Source organism: Gymnoscopelus braueri, assembly GCF_963280865.1.
Source record: "Gymnoscopelus braueri genome assembly, chromosome: 6".
Lineage (NCBI taxonomy): Eukaryota > Metazoa > Chordata > Actinopteri > Myctophiformes > Myctophidae > Gymnoscopelus > Gymnoscopelus braueri.
In genome coordinates, this window is record NC_137607.1 from 27,465,098 (window position 1) to 27,487,812 (window position 22,715).

General features: G+C 43.8%; 1 protein-coding gene across 1 annotated transcript; it reads left to right on the forward strand.

The window, feature by feature from the left end:
• The first annotated feature begins 356 nt into the window (after positions 1 to 356).
• mllt1a (MLLT1 super elongation complex subunit a) lies at positions 357 to 22,715 on the forward strand. The gene is given in 13 exon segments (XM_080430052.1): positions 357 to 459; positions 5,973 to 6,153; positions 7,429 to 7,511; positions 11,298 to 11,441; positions 11,602 to 11,727; positions 12,041 to 12,352; positions 12,354 to 12,731; positions 16,299 to 16,389; positions 16,840 to 16,951; positions 18,523 to 18,622; positions 19,312 to 19,380; positions 19,916 to 19,987; positions 20,326 to 22,715. Coding segments are annotated over 13 exon segments (1,809 nt in total). The 5' UTR covers positions 357 to 447; the 3' UTR covers positions 20,455 to 22,715.

Consider the following 22,715-nt stretch of genomic DNA (forward strand, 5'->3'; position numbering starts at 1 on the left):
AGCTAATATGATTTACTCATCGTTTATTGGTGTTTTTTATTATGAAATGGTAATGGTTGGGAACCCCACACTGATTAATCAATTAGCAGGCATTATGTGCATTTTACAATTGAAAATGAGCCGTGGCCATTGGGAGAAGCTCTCTGCCACTCGAGAAAGCCGTAAGAAAACGCTTCAATTGTATTTGCAGCCCGAAGCGTTGCCCCGCCCCTCGAGAGCTCTGGTTGGTGCTCTCCCCGGCGGCTTAAACCTCTCGCCGTGTGATTGGACGAGGAGGCTTTCTGTTTTGGTCGCATGCCAGCAGCCGTCTGGAAGGGGAGGGGCGGTGCCGTCTGGCTTCCGGTTTGAGGCTGAAACTGACACACAATGAGGAGCAGGAGGGACAGGGAAGACGGTCTCGAAACGCCGCTGTAAATAAAGACCACAACCACTGAAGCCCGGAGGATCATGGAGAACCAGGTAAAGTGGGGGCTTCGCGTCTCTTGTCTCCGGTTGCAAACTTTTACGGGGGAAAACCACCACCAGAAGGACAGGAATGAATGCTCTGTCCTGCTAGCCTACAGAAAAAAAGAACCCGCTCCTGCCGTAATGAAGTCCTAGTGGTAACCGGAAGACTCGCCCCTAAACACGCTCGCCCCCATTTTTTTTTGTGGACCGCTCGCAACCCCAGAGGTTCTTGTGTATTCTTGCATTTGTTTTACTGAGGTTTTGAAATAAGTTTAGGGTTAGGCGTAGTTTTACTGAGGTTAAGTTTAGGGACGAGGTTAGGTTTTGGCACCGTTTTACTGAGGTTGCGTTTAGGCAGAAGGTTAGGTTTTAAGCTTAGTTGACTGAGGTTACGTTTAGGAATACTTAGTGGTGACCGTTCCGAGGTAGCCGGATTTGCCGCGGGGTGACTGTGTTTTGGGGCGAGCGTTTTTGGTATTCGTCCTAGTTGGTTGGTTGAGCTCCGCTAGCTGTAACACACATACATCGGTATTTACCGCTAGGCTACACTGCACTGCTAGCCTCATTCAGCAGCGTTGTTGCATAGCTCTACAACCTGAGGCGGCAACACAAAGGCTTCCTCAGCTGTGGGTGAATGCTGACATGTTGTTGATGTTGAGAATCATGTGCAGCACATGCACATCCTAAATCAGCCCCATGCCTGGTTTAACGGGTTTTTTTGGTCTTGCTAAGCTAAGCTAGCAGGCAGCCACAGTCAGCCTTGTCTATGTCTACCTACCAGGAGGAGTGTATCGGCCCTTGGCTGGCTAGCAGTGTTGCCATGTCCGCTTATTATAAGCTATGTTGGGCCTGTTAATATTACGATAATACTTTATTGTCTGTTCACACTGAAATTTGTCTTGCGAGTATTGGTATTATATATTCTAATATATATATTTAACCAGTGCTTCTCAAATATTTTCATGTCATGGACCTCCAAATTATTATGTATTTGTCCCTAACCCCCATCTGAAAATGTTTTGTGTCAGTGAGCCCCCTACCAGATTTGTGTTGTTAGGATGTTTCAAAAATCCTCCAAATATTCCACGTTTTATTTCAAGATCTTTTGAAAATAGTTGTAGATCGTCTATTTTCAATGTATACAGGTTTAAAGTGCTCATATTTTGGGCTTGTTTTCCTAGACCTGGTTGCTTGTTTCTCTCGCAACATTTGGCAACATGGTTGCTGGCTAGGCTAAAGCAGAAGCAGCTACATGGTTGGAAGGCGCCGGGTGGAAAAGATTTGCCCTTTCCTTGGGTTGTGGTGGTGAAGGCATGGGTGGTGGAGAGTGCTGCTGGTTCTACTACGTTTACGAGTGAAAGCTAGGACTCTTTGATTGCTTGTTAATTCACCCACTTCCATAGAAGTTGTGCGAAATCTACTCATGATTTTAGATCAGAAGTGAACACAATGAAGGTTGTGTAGGGGGGGCATCCATCCAGCATGGTGGAGAAGCTCCCATAGTATTTGGCACAGCGTGAGGCTTGCATCTTTTGCTGTAAGGAAGATGGAGAGAAACGGTCAAATCCTGTGTCAATTTAACTGAGTGTGCAAATGGACCCGTAAGGATCCAGGGGTTCATTTGGTTTCTTTCGTACACTCAGATTTGCAAATGAAGACAGATTGTACTGTGTCCAGGTGCTAGACGCTGTTTGGAGTCTTTCGAGATTTCAGGCAGGTAGGCCACATGAAGCCATGTAAAGTGACCCAAGAGCAGGTCCCTCTAGCATGGGAGCTGGTCCCTGTCTGTTTTTTCTTCCTTTGAAGTCCCTGCTCTCTCTGTGTGGTTAGTGGAATTCCACAATGACGTCACGACATGGAAGATTGGTCAAGATCAGTCCTCCTTGAATATAATCGGTTGTTACATGAGCAACATTATTTTTTTTATTGAATGTGGTCATTTTAGTTTTTTTAAAAATATGGAACGAGTATCAACCACTCTAGTCAAGCAAGTTGCATTAAATCTGTCAATGTTTCACCCCTGCATATGTACAGCATGCAATGCCACCACTGCATGACCAGGCTTAATTTGGTTATGTTGCGTGACTGAGTATTAGATCAATGGACATCCTTTGAACTGGTTTGTTATGAGATCTGTGTGTGTGAGCATGTGAGGACTTATTGAGTGGTCATGTAAATTTTCACACCCCCACCAAAAGAGCCCTCACATACATCCACATTCCTTACCAGAGGTGTTGTAAATAGGTAGGTTGGGTGTGACCCACCTGTTTGTGATAGTTGACACTCAGAGAGGGGGGTGACCGGTTTCCAGTACAGGTGACTGCTCTCTTTATTGATGTCCAAACTTGGTAGGATTGGGGGTGTGTGTGATGACTGTGATAACTTAGCTGTTGGGTTCATCCACTGTGGTGGTCGTTTGAGGAGACGGGTTACATTTTGTCTCATTTCGTCTGTGTCCTCTTCAAAGGCGACAGTGAGTAGATTTTTTTGCTGGCAAAGATTAACTTGGTCATGAGGGCTTTTATTTATGGCACGTGGGGGTTCATTGTTTTCATGCGAGCCGGCATGTCTGCCAAAACGAGCATTTCCCTTCAGTGGGGAAGTGTGTGTGTGTATTGCTGTATTCGTGCACTCACTGATGGCTGCTGCTGACAGTTTCTGTATCTCCCCTGCAGTGGCTTTGATGGAGAGTAGCTGGATAAATGAATTTTGCTTAACATAATGTTGTCCATTTTATCATGTTGGAACAATGACTGATAATCTTTTACTTTACTAGGTCTCTCCTTTTTTTAATTGTCTGTTTTCTCTGAATTTCTCAGGTGGCTTTGTGAAAAGAATGATCAGAACACGGTGTATTTATATGCTATTTGCATTTTGTTGTGCAATCCAGATTACACTTACGTTGTGAATATTTTTCTGTCCCTATTTGTCAAGCCTCATGTCGCTTCATTTCTGAGGTTCCTCAAGAATTATAACGGATGGTTCATGCTCTTCTGTTTTTACCTCTGTTATATTTATATCGTTTTTTCCCCCCAGGATTTCAGGCTTTTGATCTTCTGTGTTTTTGAGCTTTTGTTGTCCTTATCATCACATCCCTTATTTGGTGCTGGCACTTTCAGAGGGGTCCTGGGGAGTCGGGTCGTGGGAGGGGCTCCGTGGCTGCTGACTGAGGGTGTGGTGGAGTCTGGAGTTAAAGGGCATTACTGCCACAGAATAGCCGGGCGAAACGCCAGGCAGGGGAGGTGTGTGTGTGTGTGTGTGAGAGAGAGAGAGAGAGCGAGAGAGAGTGAGTGAGCAAGCTTGGGAGCGCCACACCAGCTCATCTCAATCCTTTCCCCTTCTAATCCCCCCACTCAGTCCCATCTCACGAGCAGCTCACTGAAGGGGCCAAATCCCCACATTCTTCAGCCCTTGCCTGGACATAAAGTGCCTTTTCTGTCCCTTCTCGCCCCCCTTCTCACTCCATCTCCTAGGCCTCTTCACTAGCTGTCCTGATCGCCACCACCAAAGCAGCAGTATGTCATTTGGTTGTCCTACTGCTGTCATTGTTCTTGACACTTGAGAAGTAGCCCCCTGTTTGAACAAACACTTTGAAATCTGCAATGTCTCCCAGCAAACTTCCCAAGACCAGTATTGGTGCTTATGTTGAGTATTGAGCATCACCCCTTTTGAATATATTATAACTAGCCACTGAAAACAGCAAGTGATTTAGTTTGTTTAGGGTTAACTTACATCAGGAATCTGAGACGAGGACTTTGTTTGTATTTATTCATAACCATGCTTGACTAGCTACTGATGTTATAAAGTTGGGTCCGGTGTTGTCTATTCAAAAGTGTCACGATTTGCACATCCAAACTAGGAACTATCGATAATTATCTTAGCAATTATTCAATCAATTACTTTTTCGATTAGTCATGTAATCAAGACGTTTTTTTAATTTCTTAAAAATTAATCAACATGAATTAACCACATAAGCCCTATTTTATACTTTGTCGTACAAGAGTGTCATGCAAAAAATAATAAACAGCAGATCTACAAGCTCATAAGTTATACCGACTCACATTGCGATGACATTTTTTATTAATCGATTATTTTATAAAATTGTTTCCGTGACATTTTAACCTAAGTTTATTGTATAAAATCGTACAATAATCAATCAAACAATTTTACAACGTCAAGTGTGCCGGATTGGATGAGAGTTGTATTTGTGATGGAAGAAGTTAAGGTACCCATTAATTAGACTATTATTATTGTAACAACTGCAGTATTAGTTTTCTATAAAGACAGACAGTAAGTGTGATTAAATCATTGTTGATTCAGAAGGCATTAAAGGTTGCTCACATTGAATGCACTATGCACGGGCGTCAATCAAAGAAGATAATGTTCACTTTGATGGTAAATTCTAATCTTTAGTTTAATGACGCATATCCTAGCGACTCAATGTGGTTATCATTTACACATGTTGAACTAATAACGTTTTAGCTAATAGGCGTCGGTTTTAGGGCGCAGTTTATCTCACTCCAGTTTAGTTTTTTTATAAGGTACACAATATGGGAAACCACTGTAACAGGGACTAATTCATTATGCAATTAAAAATATATATTATACTAACTGTTCATTTTGATAGCCTACATGTTAAAAACATGCCCTGCAGAGCACAGTTTACTGTCATTTAAACAGTCATGATGTGTCTCAACCATCGTTGATGGCTTTCAAGGGCATTGTCCATGGAGCCAATCCTTTTATAGAGTGTTGTCCCAGTATATTCAGGTGGTAGCTATAAAGTGCTACAGCTTGTAGTCCTAAAATCAACAGATCTCCCATAAGATTTTCGATCAATGCAGAAAATAAGCTCTGTGGTTAATATAAGCCCAAGAAAGTTCCATGTTTTGTCTTACAACATCAATTATACACACATTAACATCTCAGTGATGATTTTTTATTTATTTAAAACTATTATCTAGTTTTATAAGCTTGGATTTATTTCCCCCAGTGCTTAAAATGTTGTTAAAAGGGTGTTGATTTGAGGAAATTATCTTGGAAGAAAACGTGTTAACATCATAAGCCTTTGTTTGGTACAGAGCTTATTTGCTTAATTGATTCAAACCCCAGCGTAAATGTTCAGTAGGAAATCTGCTGTGGAAAACCACGGTGAAGATAACTTCTGGAATGAAACAGTCATCCCTACAGCATTCCGTTTCCATAATCTAGTATCATCGAATTGGTTTGAAGATTACGTTTTTATCACCATTCGTACACAGTATGTAGAGGAGTAACACCCCCCCCCCCATATTAGCGCAAATAATTTGGAGGATATAGCAGTTGTTATGGGAGATCATTTTAGCTGCTTAAATCCCCAGTTTTAACTTGGAATAAGTCTCTCTAGTCTCTTTTCCTCATCACGCACCTGCTGCACACAGCGTAACTTTACTTTCCATTTAACTTTGCCTGATGCATTGTCCCCCATTTCAACATATTCTACTACCATGTTTGACCACTCTTGTTTTCTCCCAATTCCCTGGCAGTGCACAGTGCAGGTGAAGCTGGAGCTGGGTCACAGAGCCCTGCTGAGGAAGAAGGTGACCTCAGAGGGCTTCACCCACGACTGGATGGTGTTTGTCCGAGGCCCCGAGACCGGCGACATCCAGCACTTTGTGGAGAAGGTCGTCTTCAGGCTGCACGAGAGCTTCCCCAAGCCCAAAAGAGGTACCGGTAAAGAGAGGGGGACATAATGTGGAGGGCTGAGCCAAAATGTTCGAACGTCATTTGTTGTTGACGTTCGGATCTTAATGAAAAGGTTGTTTTGTTTTATGTTTGTTTATTTATTTGATATTTATTTTCAGACTCACAGGACTGCATTTTTCTAGCTATCCGACAGAGAGGATGCAAAAACTATAGGTTACAAACCCGGGTAATAATATGAAAGATAACGATCTGTGTGCGTGCATGTATGTGTGTTGTGGAAATGAACGGATGCAGTATGCAGACTCTAGCCTGGATCTGAGCACAGGGTAGTAAATGGTAGTCTTTCCACTGTGCACCGTGGTCATGGAATAATCTACACAAAGATCTCAAATTGGACACATTTATCGCCATTGATGCATTAAAGGGCATCATAAAGGATGTGGTGAAGGAAGCATGTCATTGTTTTTCTTGAGAGGCCAAATGTTTGAATAGCTTTCTTGTTTTTATTGTGAATTTATATACATGACCATGTATACATATGTTATATTTTGTGTTATGTTTTTTTTTATATTATATTGTTTTGAATGGATGCCACCGTGGCCAGGTCTCTGTTGTAAAAGAGATTTCTGATCTCAATGAGACTTCCTGGTAAAATAAAAGATACTGCGTGAAGACTCTGACACGAGTAAAGTTTCACGTTCAGGATGTATATCCTGGAGATGGTAATGGTTCACAGCTTTGATCAAAAGAGAACAGAGGTGGAATAACTGAACATGGATTAAGTGAACGTCGTCTTCATACTATCGAGGGAGATTGATCACAGACGCTAGTTAGCTCCTCCGAACCCTAAAAAGCCGCTCCCTATATGAAGGTCACTGACACCCAGACCATACTTACCTTTTGTGTTGCCCCTCCATGTTGTAAGCTGCATACTTTCTTTTTCTTACTTTCTTTTTCCTTTATTTATTCAGGGAAGCCCATTGAAAGCAAGCTCTCTTTTTCGCCCTGATAACAACATATAAAATACATACATAATGAGAAACAATAACAAACATTTGAATCACATTACAATGTCACAGATGCAAATAAACATGGTGTTACATGAAACGGGTGCAGTCACTATGTCGTGTGTCCTCAAGAAGCACCCTGAATGTCTCTATTGAGACCAATCGCACCAGTTTCAGAGAGTCCTGAAGTTTGTTCCATTTGTGTGGAGCATAATACATGAAAGCAGTCTTTCCTTGTTCACTGCTACTGTACTATTATTAATCTCACCATGTGTATTTGTCTCTACAGTATGTAAGGAGCCACCATACAAAGTGGAGGAGTCGGGCTACGCGGGCTTCCTCATGCCCATTGAGGTCTATTTCAAAAACAAGGTGAGAGAGACAGCCCCCCAAAATCCTAGTAGATGAATGTGTGGGTTCACGTCCGGCTCATATTGTCACGCTGTTCTCTTTTGTAAGAAATCCTTGCCAGGGTGATCCGATTGCAAAGTGGTTAGGGCACATACCACATGGGTGCAGTGCCCTGATCAGCGAATCTCCAGTTCAATTCCCGGTCGGCCGGCCGGACCATGTACTGAATGTCATTCCCATACTTTCTCCTCCTTTCCTGTCTCACAACTATCACTGTCAAAAACGAACAAAAAAAAGATGTGCCATATAGCAGAGTGAGGTACTACTAGGACACCAAGGCAGATCTGGAAGCTGCTCTCTGGTGAGGGCCAGCCTGTCCCTCAGGATATGAGCCTCTGTCACATGGTTCTTTTTTCCCTAAGATCAAGTTCCCTCCTCTCCTCACACTTTCACTCGAAATCAGATCAAATAGCTTACCACTGTTCGCCGTCACCCTGCGACAAGCAGTTTACACGCCGCACTCACACAGCCGTGGACAGTTGGCAAAAGGCTTCCTCTTCCAGGTTTAGTTTGTCCGTTTGAGGGTTTGACTGGGAATTGAGCAGTGACAAGTCATGTGATAGAATGATTCTAGCATTCACTTGAGGTCGCTGATGAGCTGTTGTGACAGGGAGGAAATTGCCTGTGAGCTATTTTGAGCTACAGTTTGCTTGACAGCTCCACAGCAACTATGCAACAATAGGATAATTGTTCATTCAGACGGACAACAAAAATTGCCCAAAGTAATTGACTTGGTCAGACTGTTCAGACTGTCTGTTTCAGCCAGGTTCCTCTGTTACTGACTTTGCTCATTTATCCTGTGCACACTCACACGTGTGTGAGTATATGTGTTAGAATGTGTGTCTGCTTGCCTACAGTATGTGTGGCATTTGACCTGCTTGTAAATGATACAGTTGCCTTTGTCCCATTGTCACACTGGACAGCCTATCGGTCAGTCCTATCGGTCCTACTGACTATCAGACAGGTAGGCCTAGCGACAAACTTCTCGTTTAACCGTCCACTAATGTGCCAAGGGTTTCCTGAACCCCCTGACACTGGCCCTGTGTAAATGCTCTATTGTGAAGTGCTACGTATGTGATCTAATAATATGTTGAATAGTGCCTACCTGCTAATTTGTTCAGGGGATTCAGACTTTGTACCGTACCTTTTCTTCACTCTGTTGAGTACGCTGAAAATGTTAGGTAGTGCTGTATGTCTGCTTTGACTGATTAACTTGTGAAAATTGATACCTGGAAAAGTTGAGGGTAATAGGCTGCACCTAATGCTGCTGAGTGGTGTTAAAAGTTTATCCGTTACAGAAAATGATGTGATGTTAGACATCCATCAGCTAGACATCCATCAGAATTTGGAAAGTTTAAAGTAGCTTGTTTTAAGATTTCATTTCACATTAACAAGAATTAGATGTTCCCACTGTCTCAATTGATTGATTGCAGTCCTTGATTTAGTCTAAATGCAGAATCAGCTTAACACCTTTTCCGGTATCTACTTCTTACATAATGCAACATCCCAATTTTCACATGTGACACAGGGATCTATTCTAGATGTAGGAGATAAAACGTAGGAAATTGTCACTAGAATATATTACATACTTTTAACTCAGCCATTAACTGTCCTTCCCTTGATGTAATCAAAGGAAATCTTCTTCACCCCATACTGAATTTTTCTATCAGTTTGAGTTACTCACCACGAGAAGCAAGCCTCAAATAGATTGTTTTTGTGTCAAATAATATTACTTCACAGTGAATGAAGAATCCAAAAATGAAGAGAATACTTGATGAATAATAAAGAAAATAGGCCAAGATTAATAACCGCAAAGCTATATAAAAAATCACACCCTGTGTGAAGTGGGCGGTGTCTTGCTAGCTAATCACAATACTGAATGGAGTCAACCAATCATGTACAAAAGATAAATACATTTATTGAAACACTCTTTATGATGGACGAAACCATAACTTAAAAAAAACAAATTTATGGTTTTTTTTAAAGTTATGGTTTCTTATATAGGGCTATGCACATGTGTCATGTGACACTGGCCAATCACAGTCCTGAATAGATTGTGATTGGCCAATCACGGTGCAGGGTTAGGCGGGGTACATTTTTGGCCAATCACAGCGCAGGATAATTGTACAAATTTCCAAACCTCACTTATAGGGGCGGTTTCACCGCCAAAAATATGTTCATAAATTACAAAACAACTCTCACAGTATAGTCCATGTCTTGTATCCCTGTGGTTCCCAAACGTTTTAGCAAAAAAGGAATTTGATGTCTTGAAGGGAGCCAAACTAGTTAAAAAAAAGCCTTTGTACAAGCTCACAACGTGACCCACAAATGGGTCCCGACCCAGTGTTTGGGAAACACTGTTATGTCCAGTCTGTGCCCTCTTACTTCAAAAGCAATTTTGCTGAAACTTTACTATTTTAAAGAAACGCTTCCGGTGTAAAGAGTATCATACACATACGAGGAACGCTCTAGGCACGCTTTATCCCGGAAGAGTTTAAAATAGTAAAGTTTCAGTGAAAATACAGTGTTTTGGAAGTAGTACCGTAAATGCACATACTGGATGCAAGACTCATGGATTATACTATGATATTTGATTTTATTTTAATTTTTTGTATTGACAAATCTGTCATAGAGGTACTATGACAGATTTGTAACATTCAGGAAAAAAATCTTTCTTTCTTTTCAGTCTGATGTCTGTAAGAGCACTGCTGGTGTAATATAGTGTACTTGTGCACATCTAAAAGCCATAAATAAAGTTGTTAAAAAATATGTATGTATTTTCACCTGCACCGCTAACAAGATTTATTGGGGACAGGATGAAGTGGGACACATTTTTCAGAATCCCCAAATATACCAGCAATCCTGGTGACTAAATGACAATACTTATAATTAAATCTCTGATGAATGTCCTCATTAGCCTATGCTGCTTTAATTGTCCACCAGCTTACATCCCTAAGGCTTATTATAGTCATGAATCTTCCCCCCCACCCCCCCATTTTTTTTGTTCGCTAATCCACTACTGTTTGTCTTTTGAAAAACAGAACTCTTAGGGAATCGTTGCTGTTGGGCAGAAACCTCGTATCTCCATATTTAAACTTATGTTATTTTTCTTCGTGAATAATAATGCCTACTTCGTCATACTACTGTGTCACACAAAAGTAGCAAAACATTGCCAATCTACAAGCTCACAATGCGTCGCATTTTTGAATTTTCTTTTAAGTGAACGTGCAAGTGGTTAAGTGTGTCTGTGGGTTTTACAAATGTTGAACCAATGAAAGGTGTTAACAAGAGCTTGTGATTAACTAATAACTACATTGGATGCATTGGAACACAGGTTCTTTTTTTCTTGAAAAGGTTTTGGACATACAAGCTTTCCTCCCGACAGCGACGGAATGCTAGCTGTATTTCTTATCAGTGTTCAGACTCCAGGTATGCCTCTGTGTCTTATTGACTTCCGAGGTGATGGCTTGTTATCTTACTGTTAGCCTGCTGATATGGTGGTGCTGATAACATCTGTCCGGATGTTGCATAGGGTCACGCTTCCCTTTTATCTTCTACTGTGAAATACATACTAGAGGGCTGCTTTTTTCTTCTAGCAATGCAAAAAAAGACAACAGATATTGCCTCAAGTCATATCTCTGAAGATGTGTGTTTTAGTACACACATTTTTACAAGGGTTATGTGGATTGTGGACAGAGCTCAGATTTATTTTTTATTAAAGAACTTTTCCGTCTTCTGTTCTCGCAGGAGGAGCCAAAGAAGGTGACCTTTAACTATGACCTGTTTCTGAATTTGGAAGGGAACCCACCTGTAAACCACCTACGCTGTGAGAAGCTCACCTTTAACAACCCCACCAAAGAGTTCAGGAAGAAGCTGGTTAAGGCTGGAGGGGTAAGAGTATCAGAAGCAACTGTTGTGTGTGTGTGTGTGTATGCAACTGCATATAAACAAAGCAGTGACTGTATGCAAACTGACATCTAATTTTCTATCTGTTCTTGTCTGATGAGTTGTGATCAATGTTTTATTTATTTCTCTCCTCCGCATGACACAGGTAATGGTGGTTCCAGAGGGGGCTGAAGCCATATCTAGACCCAGTCCAGACTACCCCATGCTCCCCACCATCCCCCTCTCCGCCTTCTCAGATCCCAAGAAGACCAAGACCTCCCATGTGTCAAAGGTTAGTTTTGCTCACAGACGCACAATGGAAGCGGAGCCCAATGCTCCACTGCTCCAAGCACGGAGTGGTGTTCAAAGTCTTTCAATTCCCCAAGGCTCCATGCTGTCTCAATTCATTGTACCTGCATGTTGTGCAGCGCTAACTTCAGCTTGTATCTTAGAAGGTCTCTAATGGATGATTACCATTTGAGTCACTCAAGTCATCCAGGGTTCTGTGGTCTGTTTAAGTATGCATGCAGTGTTGCCCCTGTACTAAGTGCTCTTCAGAGAAGAGTGGATATGATGATAACGCTGGTGTCCCTGTGTCTGTGTAGGAGCCCAGTAAAGAGGGCAGTGGTGGCAGCAGCAAAGGCCCCAAACCTCACAAGCTGACCAAGGAGCACCGTGAACGGCCACGCAAAGACTCTGAAAGCAAGGCCACGTCGAAAGGGGACAGCGACCGCGATGGCAAGAGCGGACGCGATCCTTCCTCCTCATCGTCCTCTTCCAAGAAGCCAGCAGAGATCAAAGTAAAAGACGAGGGCAAGGTGCTGCCCAAGGCCGCCTTTAAGGAACCCAAACTCACCCTGAAGGAGACCAAGATGGAGGGCATGTCCCCCAAAGGAGGGGGGGCAGGAGGAGGCGGTGGGGGGGGGGGGAGGAGGAGGAGGAGGAGGAGGAGGAGTGGTGGTGGTGGGGGGAGGGCCTGTGGATTCCAAAGCCCCCGGGAAGCGGCCTTCCACGGTGGAGTCCCCCAAGCCCAGCGCCAAAAAGCAGAAGAAGGGTAGCTCTGAGGGGCCAAAGGGGGCTGCCGTTGGGGCTTTCACTGGAACCTCTCCCCGCGTCTCCTCCTCGTCCGCCGCTGGACAGCCATACGGCGAGAAAAAGCCGCCCAAAGAGAAGGGCCGCTGGCCCAAAGGCAAGTCGGACACGCAGGGGTCGGACACGCAGGACCTGAAGGAACCCAAAAAACCTCCGGAGTCCGACGAGTCAAACTCGGAGGACGAAGCCTCCTCCAAGTCAGAGGTTGGTGGGCCTGCTTCGTTTTAGTAGCGGCCCTAGGAGGGGTCCATGCGCACCCCCCTTATTATTATTTTTTCTAGTCTGGATTTTGGGCATCCAAAGGACCTCTAAAATAAAGATTTTTATGTTCCCAAGAAGAAAATGGTCCAAAATGTGTTTTTTTCCAATGTTTTATTACCCCTATGAGGCCTGCGGGATTGCTGTCAGGAACGCCGACGAGACTGTCTCTTTCGGAGACTGTAGCACGCTCAAATTTTGAGGGAGCCCAAAGGTACAGATACCATTTGATTCTAGACAACCTCATGTTTCCAACGGGTCCAACCTTTTCATGCTACCTTGTTGGGAAGGGGGCTAAATACCTAATGATTCAAAGTTGGACACAATTTTGGCGAGGGGAAAAAAGCCATCACCATTTTCCAAATTATCCCTGGACCTGGCACCTCTATATGTGAATGGAAATGGCTTACATGGGTACCTACAAGCCTCCCCTGTAAGGACATGCCAAATGTCTGCCTATTCTCATTCAGTTTTGGCTTTTGGGCAATAACTATGCAGTTTGTTTGCATGCAGTACAAATATGTAATTTCCACCTATTGTAGAAATGGTATATTTCTGCACACTGGGGGTTCTTAAACATGAATGGAATTGCATTAATTGGGTATAACTGGAAGTCATTATACTTTCTTTAAAGATTTATTTTTGGGCTTTTATGCCTTAATTACAGGACAGTAGACTGACAGGAAATGGGGAGAGAGATGGGGAGTGACACGCAGAAAAGGTCACCGGGATCGGGACTTGAACGCCGTGACACGCCGTCAGGCTGGCATGATAGCTTAGGGTGCCGGGACCGCCACGCTGCGGCCCAGGCCAGTCATTTTACTTTCTTGACTTGCAATATTCTATTTATTAATTAACAAACATTAAATGTTTAATTCATGGCACAACTCAAATGACCAAAGATTATTTGTCTCATCGCCATGAACTAAGGTACACATTTTTATTCATTCATAATAGGGTCCCATGGTGGAAGGGGAGGGACTTCACATCACGATACCCTTGTTTTATTCTTTGGTCTCAACTTTGGTCTAGTATTTAAAACTAATTGAAACTATATGTGTGGACTGCGGTGTCCATCCCCGATTGGCTGAGACCTCAATTGACATTTCACCTGAAGTGAAACTTAAACTCCCCAATTGTTTTGAGTTGAGTTTATTCCCCCTGCTGCCCTGGTCATCGCTCCACCCCCTCAGCTCATCTCGGTAGAGTTGGAGACTAGCACAAGCGTTCTACCAAGTCAGTTGGTCAGTAATGCCCGGGAATTGAACCCGGGTCGCCCGCATGGAAAGCCAACATCTTAACACTAGCCTAAAGGGAATTCTTCCCATGGCCATGGGAGATATTAGGCTTTTGGTCATCAGGCAGAGACTCTGAGCCACTACTGCTACTCTGACCTCCCCTCACTGGGAAACCCGATCCGGGTCGTGCCATGTAACGCCCGGGAATCGAGCCCTGGTCTCCCATGTGGAAAGCCAAGATCTTAACCACTAGCCTAAAAAGGAATTCCCCCTTGGAGGGGGAGATATGAGGCTTTTGGTCATCAGGCAGAGGCTCTGAGCCATTACTGCTACATATAGATACACTACAGTGGTCTATAGATGCAGTACTGTGTGGTCCCCTGCCCCTTTCAGAACTTGTTTGTAACCACACCCTATGCCTATGCAGAGCCCCCCCCCCAGGCTCTGAAACAGCTTGGAGTGGTCAACACATAAGAACTGCCCTGGCGATTGATATTTTTTATTAACTCTTTCACTGCCAGAGTAAATGCATAAATAAACTCACACACTGGTGATTTTTAACCTTTTCAACTGGTCACAGAAAATGTAGGCTTTTATTGGTTTTTGTTTCCATTTCATTGGTATTTTATGCTAAACTTTGTTTGAACCTGTACAGCACTTTGGTTGACCTGGTCATGTTAAATGTGCTCTATAAATAAATGTTTAGTTGAGTTGAGATGCAGAACAGTCGTTTATAAAGTTCAGTGGTCTCATACAGCTATAGATACACTATGTAGCCTATAGATGTAGTACATTGGTGTATAGATACAGTGCAATGGTCTATATGCAGTACAGTAGTCTATAGATACAGTACAGTGGTCTATAGATACAGTACAGTGGCCTATAGATGCAGTACAGTGGTCTATATATGCAGTACAGAGGTCTATAGATACAATACAGTGGTCGCATGCAGCTATAGATGCAGTACGGTGGTCTCCTACAGTTATAGATGCAGTACAGTGGCCTCATACAGCTATATATGCAGTACAATGGTCTATAGATATATTACAATGGTCTCATACAGCTATAGATACAGTACAGGAAATTAAATATTTGTATTGGTTCTTGCCCAAAACTGCATGACATGACTGCAGAAATTTGGCATGGGTGTACAGGGGAGGCTTGTAGGCACCCATGTAACCCATTTCCATTCACATTGAGGTAATCTGAGTTCCCAGAAGTTTTCGCCAGCTCTCGCATACAAACGGGAGGGGCGAGGAAACTTCTGGGCCAGAGCCCTGGTATTTGTGGGCGGGATGTAACTTACGCTCAGAATCTGAGAGGACACGCCTCTTACCGGTCTGAGAGCTGTGCAACTCGTCTAAACAGTCCGACGAGAGGCAAACAGCAGTACACAACAATGGCGGCCGCAATTTCTCAAGGAGAAATTGCTTCCCGTCGCTCCTATTTACATGCAACACCCACTGCATGTGGATCCCGCCCCCTTTTCTTCATTGGCTGTTGATTTGAATCAGAACGCAGTGGCCGCGCCCCTGCTGTCCAGGCTATGAGGCGAAGTCTCCCAGACTAACATTGAGGTGACCGGTCAAGGGACCATTTTGAAAATGGTGATGGCAGTTTTTTCCCGTCCCAAAATTGTGTCCAACTTCATTAGGTAATCTAATCATTAGGTATTTATTTGTCTTCCTGACAAGGTAGCATGACAAGGTTGGTCCTGTTGGAAACCTGAGGTTGTCTAGAATCAAATGGTACCTTTGGGCTCCCTCAAAATTTGAGCGTGCTACATTTTCCGAAAGACAGTCTTGCCGGCGTTCCTGACAGCAATCCCGCAGGTCTCATAGGGGTAATAAAACATTGCAAAAAACAAAAGAAATTATCATCCAATGTTTTATTTTAGAGGTCCTATAGATTCCAGAAATCCAGACTAGAGAAAAAATAAGGAAGGGGGTGCGCATGGACCCCTCCTAGGGCCTCTACTTATTTAGGTTGTGTGCAGGATCATCAAAGAGACTGCACCAAGAAATGATTGTGATTAGGTGTTATTTGTTGAGTTTTAACATGCAATGTGATCCATGTCTCTGTTTACATTTCATGCCTATTTTAACAATTTGTGAGATTTTGAAACTTTACTCTGTGTGATATAAAATCTCACATGTGGTATCATTCTCACTCTGACTCGACTGACCGATCTGACTTTCTTTCTTTTCTTGCCCCAACCACCAACTACTTATCCATCTCTCTCTCCCTTTCTCTCTCTCTCCCTGTCCATCCACAGCAGTCTGCCCCCTCCAGTCCTTCCAACTCCAGCTCCAGCTCTGACTCCAGTTCAGACTCAGACTTTGAACCAGGACAGAAACAAGGCCAAGGTAGCGGTCTGCGCTGTTTACTGTTTGTAGAGATAAGCCCACAAGCCATTTTTACTTGAGATTATCTGCCCACCATGGGAATTATTTTTTTCCACGGTTCGCGGGTGGGATGCCGGCAAGTGAGTCCTAAAAGGTTGACATGTTCAGTAGCGAGTGGAACTAGGAGGCGGTGAAACTCATCGCTAGTCCGGTTAAAAGAAGTGGCTGGCGACACCATGTGTATCAGAGGAGATACGTGGTAGTCTACACCCTGCCCACACCAAACAGTAGGGGTTGGCAGTGACAGGGATTATACGTTGCAAACATGGAGAGAATTGGCAACTACTGAATTGGGGAGAAATTTATTTAAAAATAAAATTAACAAGGATTTATGTGTCCTAACGATCTGACACATTGTGCTTGAATATGTGCTTCATTTAAATGACCCCACTGCCACTCCTCACCTCCTAGGCCCCCTTCGCTCCATGGTGGAGGAGATCCAGTCAGAGGAGTCAGATGACGATGACAGCAGCTCGGAAGAGGAGACCCCCGTTAAAACCAACCCTCCCAACCGTGACTCTCGGTCAGCCCCCCCCACACACACTAACATTTTTCTCCTAGCTCAGTTACTTTTCTCACTTAATTTCCAAAGAGTAATTTCCCACTTCCACAAAAGAACCATACTGGTGGTCTGGTATGTTTAGCTCATTAAGTACAACTAACGGTATAGTTGATAATACTACCAACCATTTTCCAAAGCATTCCATGGTTTGATAGGTTTTCAAAGAAGCCGTTGGATTCAGTTCATGGTTAATTTTTGTCAAAGTCAGTGTCCGGGTCAGTAGCATGCTCGCCTTTGAATGGCATGGTTCTGTGTTCGATCCTGGGCTCTACGGAAGGGGTAACTAATACGTGCTTAAATACTGGGAGCTTATGTGGCGTTTCACCTCAGCAATCCATCTTCCATGGGTCTAGTGCAGAGGTTCTCAAACCTTTTTATACCACAACCCCATATTTTATGGGATTCTTTTTTGGCTATATATTTTTTGGTTGCCACTGCGCGACCCCAACGGCACCTTCCCGTGACCCCACTTTGGGTCGCGACCCATAGTTTGAGAACCGCTGGTCTAGCTCATTGTTAGGTAAAGTCAGTTGCTGTATGGCATGTGAATGACTAAATAATTATGTAGAATAACACAAAGAACAGAAGATAAAAAGGTGGCGTACATGACATGGAGAACAGTTTAGACTGGTTCAAAGACCGCGTTTCAACACGTGTAGAAAAGTTCAGCGCATTTCAACTCTTGACGTGGCGGTCATTTGAGAACTACCTGAACGTTTGCCTCCCATGGAAAATGAATTTCTAGGTGCGTCAGTTGCTTCCTGTGTAAAAAGCCCTAAAGGACTCTATTTTGGCTTACTGCCCTTGTTGGAAAAGCTTCCCTTTTATAACAGAGTTGATCTGCTTGTCAAACTTGAGGGCGGAGTCGAACAACACAACACACCAAGGTTTTGTGGTTCAGTGAAAGTAGATAATGATCCAAGGGAAGTACATATATCTATTAGTTTTGTCTGGGGGCAGAATAGAACAATCTGTTTTATTGTCATTTAGCATGAGAAAGGAATTTATGTCGTCAACGCAGTCACAGTGGATTGAAGCCCTTGTTGCTCAGGTGATACCGACAATAAGCTACTCCAGCCTACTTACTTGAATGCATTTTAAAGCGCAGAGTGATTTGAAACGTTTAGATTCACTAGATGAAATTCTAAATCCCATGACTTCAACAGATTTGTTAATGTTTTAATTGAGAAAGTATTTTGTATAAATATGTTTGCCACACCATTAGGCCTTCATTAGCTAATTTAAAGCACTGAAAGGAGGACCCAAAAGTCCGGATTGACAGCTAGCACAGCCTCAGTCTGTGATACACATAATCACCCATATCCTGATTATAATTAGTTGCGCTGAACTTGCGCATCACGTCTTGTGACATATTGTGAGCTTGTAGATCATCTATTTTAGGTTTAGCAACACGGGCGTGCAACTAAGTATAAAGCAGACATTACTCCAAGACCAACTCAAAGCTGTATGATAGTATGTGCTCCTTCTGTGTGTGTGTGATTGACGTGTCTCCCTGCCCTGTCCCATTTCAGGCTCAGCCTGGACAGCGAGAGTGACAGCAGTGACGGCTCGCACCGCCCTAGTCGAGACCCTGTCCCGCCCCCAACGAAGCACAGCTCCTCCAATAACAAGGTGAGGCGGGACAACTTGCCACTTGAGCTTCATTGTTTCATACTGACATGTGTTGGGATTTCCCAGAATGAAGATGACCTGCGTGTCATTGTGAATCAATGAAAAAACAAAGCCAACCTCTGTGCTCCGATCTTATTTGCCAAGTGCAGCCCAGAAGTGTTCACTCTTAAAAGTATGAAAGAATAATCTAAGTCATTAGCTCACCTAGAAAAAAAACAGAATCTTTTATCCAAATAACAGTGCTTTAATCAGGAAGAGAAAGAATTTGATATCAAAACTAGGCAGCCAAAGCCATTCAAACAGCCAGACAGACAAGGAACCCTAGACTCTCTGAGGACTGTAGTGTACCGGCCTTCCGCTTGCATGTCGGCCATCTTAATTGTTAGCTGTGTGTCCCACTATCTTCGTCCTTTGTCCAGCTCTCTATTGACCGTTGACAGTGACATATCGATGGACAATGGCTGTCTTGAGACTGATCCAAATCTGTGAAAAGTGACACTTTTAGATGTCCACCACCTCAAGCTTAATTTATAGTTTGTCGCGCGACTGTGTCGCTCCCTTTTTTTTTTTACGAGTGGCACTATCGTGCAACAAAGTATAAATTAAGCTTTAGTCTCCCTGTGTGTCCTCTCCCACTCACTCCCGCTTCTCTGTTTCTCTCTTTCTCTGATTTCTCCATCTGTGTGCAGGTATCGGGCAGAAAGAGTCCAGATCCCTCGTTCCGCTCAGAGAAGGTGTTGAAGAAGGGATACGACAAGGTAGGAAGGGTAAATCAAACAGCTTTTTTTATATATATGCACTACACTCAATATCACACTCATGCAATGTTACTGTACAATGACAGCTTGGTAATGTTATGATAGCTTGGTTTTCATTAAAATTAATTCAAGATGAAGGAATGGTCAGAGAAGTTAACCAGATGTCTGATTATGTTTTGACCTAGGGTCTATTAACAAAAATGACAATTTAAGGAAGATTACTTGATAGTAATACTAGTCTCTCAAGACTGACTGTTGGCTCACACAATTTACAAGTGGATATGGAGCTGGTGAGCTTTCTCCGAACGTCTCTTTTGTGGTGGATGCTCAGCGTCAAAGATAACTAATTGAAAGAAACCACCAAAGCAACAGCAGCACTTTTTATTAAGGATAACACGTTTTGGCCATCCTCAGAGCAGATTAAACCATACAGATCCCCCATCGTTGTTGTCTCAAAGCACCACAAGAGCCCGAATACAGAACTGATCTTCTCCTCTCTGTCTGCTTGTGTTCCACCTCTCCTGCCTCTCTGCAGGCCTACACAGAAGAGCTGGTAGACCTTCATCGTAGACTGATGGCTTTGAGAGAACGTAATGTCCTACAGCAGGTCTGTGTGTCTTGATCTAACACTTTTTTATGACGACATTGCTAGCTTCTCCCCTTTTTCAGTTTATGATGCCACACCCTTTTCCAATGTGAATCGTCATGAATTACTAGTCTTTAAAATTGCAAAGGTAAAGATTCTGCAAAATTGGGCAAAATAAATAAATAGTCTATATTTTAAATATTTGGGATTTTTGGAATACGTACACAGTCACAGTATTATAGTCCTGCCTGTTTATTTTTATTTTTTCATAATTCAAATATCCTTGCTGTGAAGGACACTGCTTAACAGCACTACTACAGGAAGGGGGCCTTTAGCTTTGCTCTACTGTCTCGTCACAGATCGTCAACCTGATCGAGGAGACGGGCCACTTCAACGTGACCAACACCACCTTCGACTTCGACCTCTTCTCACTGGACGAGTCCACCGTCCGCAAACTACAGAGCTACCTGGAGGCTACCGCCACGTGACAGGAAGAGGCGGGGGTCGGCGCGGCAGTGGAGGGAGACCGTGGTCGCGCCTCCTCAAAGAGGGGGCGGGGCCACACCTGGCACGGCTGTATCACAGACCTGAAAGAACCATAGAACAACTACTATATACACACACACAGACACAAGCACACATTAAGTAACAATACACACACCATCAACTGGCACTGGAGAGAGTGGTGGCGGGGGTCTGTGGGTACCCACAGCGGGGAGGAGAGTGTGTGTGTGTGTGTGTGTGTGTGTGTGAGAGAGAGAGGAGGCGTGCTGCTGTCCCTTTTTAAACCTGGACTGGAGGACATTACCGCTAGCTGGACTGTGACTGTCAGCGGTTCAGGATTTTCACTACATGTCTCTCAGAGCGTCATGCCCGCGTGCAGAACTGTGGAATGCCCCCCCTCCCCCAACCCCCCTCCAATTCTCCTCCTCACCCTCCCGCACTCTTGGTGCCCCTAGTGTTTGCAAACCCAACACTTCCTTTCCTCTTCCTCCCCTCCCCTTCCCACACTCTTACTCCTTACTCGGCAGAACACTCCAAACCCCCCACGGCCACCCTCCCTCTCTGTTCTCAGCTGGAGCTCATTTCTCTGCCAGCATATCCCCGAGTCGTCTGTTTTTTTTTTGTTTGGTTTCTTGAGCGCTGCCCGGGGCTCAAAACGAGATGTCTTTGTGGTTAGTGACTTTTTCCACTCTTCCTGAAGCCCGAGCACAAATAGCAGTCTGTACCACCACCCCCCCCCCCCACCCCTACACAGTACACACACACTCACCATCCACCCACATATAAACACAAATATAAAATCATGCACCCTGTTCCTTTGCGTGTACTGTACATTATACTGTACATGCAAAGCCACTGATATCTGTCGGTGGGCTTTTTGGGGGAAAGCGATTTCTCTCTGTTGTGTGACCACATGTTCCGGTGCCCCCCCCCCCTCCTTTTCCTCACACTGAAAGCTGAGCCTTGACCTCGCCCTCTGCTCCTATTGAAACCTTCCCTGCACCCTCACTCTCTCCCGTTCCTCCTCCCCCTCTCCCTTATTCCCACACCGGCGTGCATGAAAGGGCTCAACTGCTGGTTGGGGGGGGGCGCAGTGCGGTGAAGGATCACTCCTGTATTGCCTTGAAGTGGGGTTTGGGGTGGGGGGGGCATTTTAGGAAGAAAAAAAAATCATAAAAAGCCGTGAAAAAGTAGCCATACTTTACATCTCCCATACATCTCAGAAGTTTAAGGAAATGAATAGGGGCCACGTGTTTTAGTTTTTCCTTCTTCCTACATTTTATTTTTCTACAAATGCATTTTGGTGTAATTTTCTGAGATATGAATGTATATGCTTTTAATTTCTCTAGGGCTAGCAGCAAACCCTCTATTTAGTGCCTTTCTGCAACTCGCAGTGTGAGAGGGGAGGGGAGGGGGTGACTTGCTCTGTTGTCAGTAAGCCTAGTGCCGGCTACAGAGGGGACCCCCACCTCCACCTCCTCCTCCTCCTCCTTTGGAACAAGTGTTAAAGGGGATGCCTGAACATCTTGTTCTGTCTTATGGCTCCTGACATGAGTTTCTCCTCCCTTCCCAGTGACTTTGTCGGCTGCTGTCTTTTTTTTTCCAGTAACGTTTTTCTGTTAACAGATACACGAACAAGAACCCCTCAGATACTGTGTTCGTGGTGTTGTAAGAGACACCGTCAAAGCATTGGATGACTGCCTTGTTGATGCTCATGTTGACTAGCTCTAGTTACAGTTGTGTGTGTGTGTCTTGTATTTGTCAGTTTCTTAGTGCTCTCGGTTGTTGGCGGAGAAGGGACTGTGCTACCGTGTCCGGGCTCGCTTGTCAAGCCTGTGAAACCGGTCAAAACCATTTAAAGCTGCATTGTAAGATACGCGGCCCCTACTGATAAACAAGGGGAAGTACGATAAGCTACTCCATTTCACAACAAGCTACTGAAAGTCTAAAGAGGAGCTTTGAGTTGGGCTGGATTTATTTTAGCCCCAACCAATTTTATTCCTATTTCCCCATGCTGACAGCTGACCCCCACTGATTTGTCTTGCGGAGGGTGTTGACCAGGGGTTCTCAAACTTTTTTTATACCACGACCCCATTTTATTGGGAAAACTTTTTGGCGACCCCACACCTTATTTATATTGCAATTTTTTAAAGTGGAAAAAAATATCTTAAAATAAAAGCATACATTATATATGAATATTTATTAGAAAATTAAATTACAGCAGTGATTCCTGCTGATTTGCAGG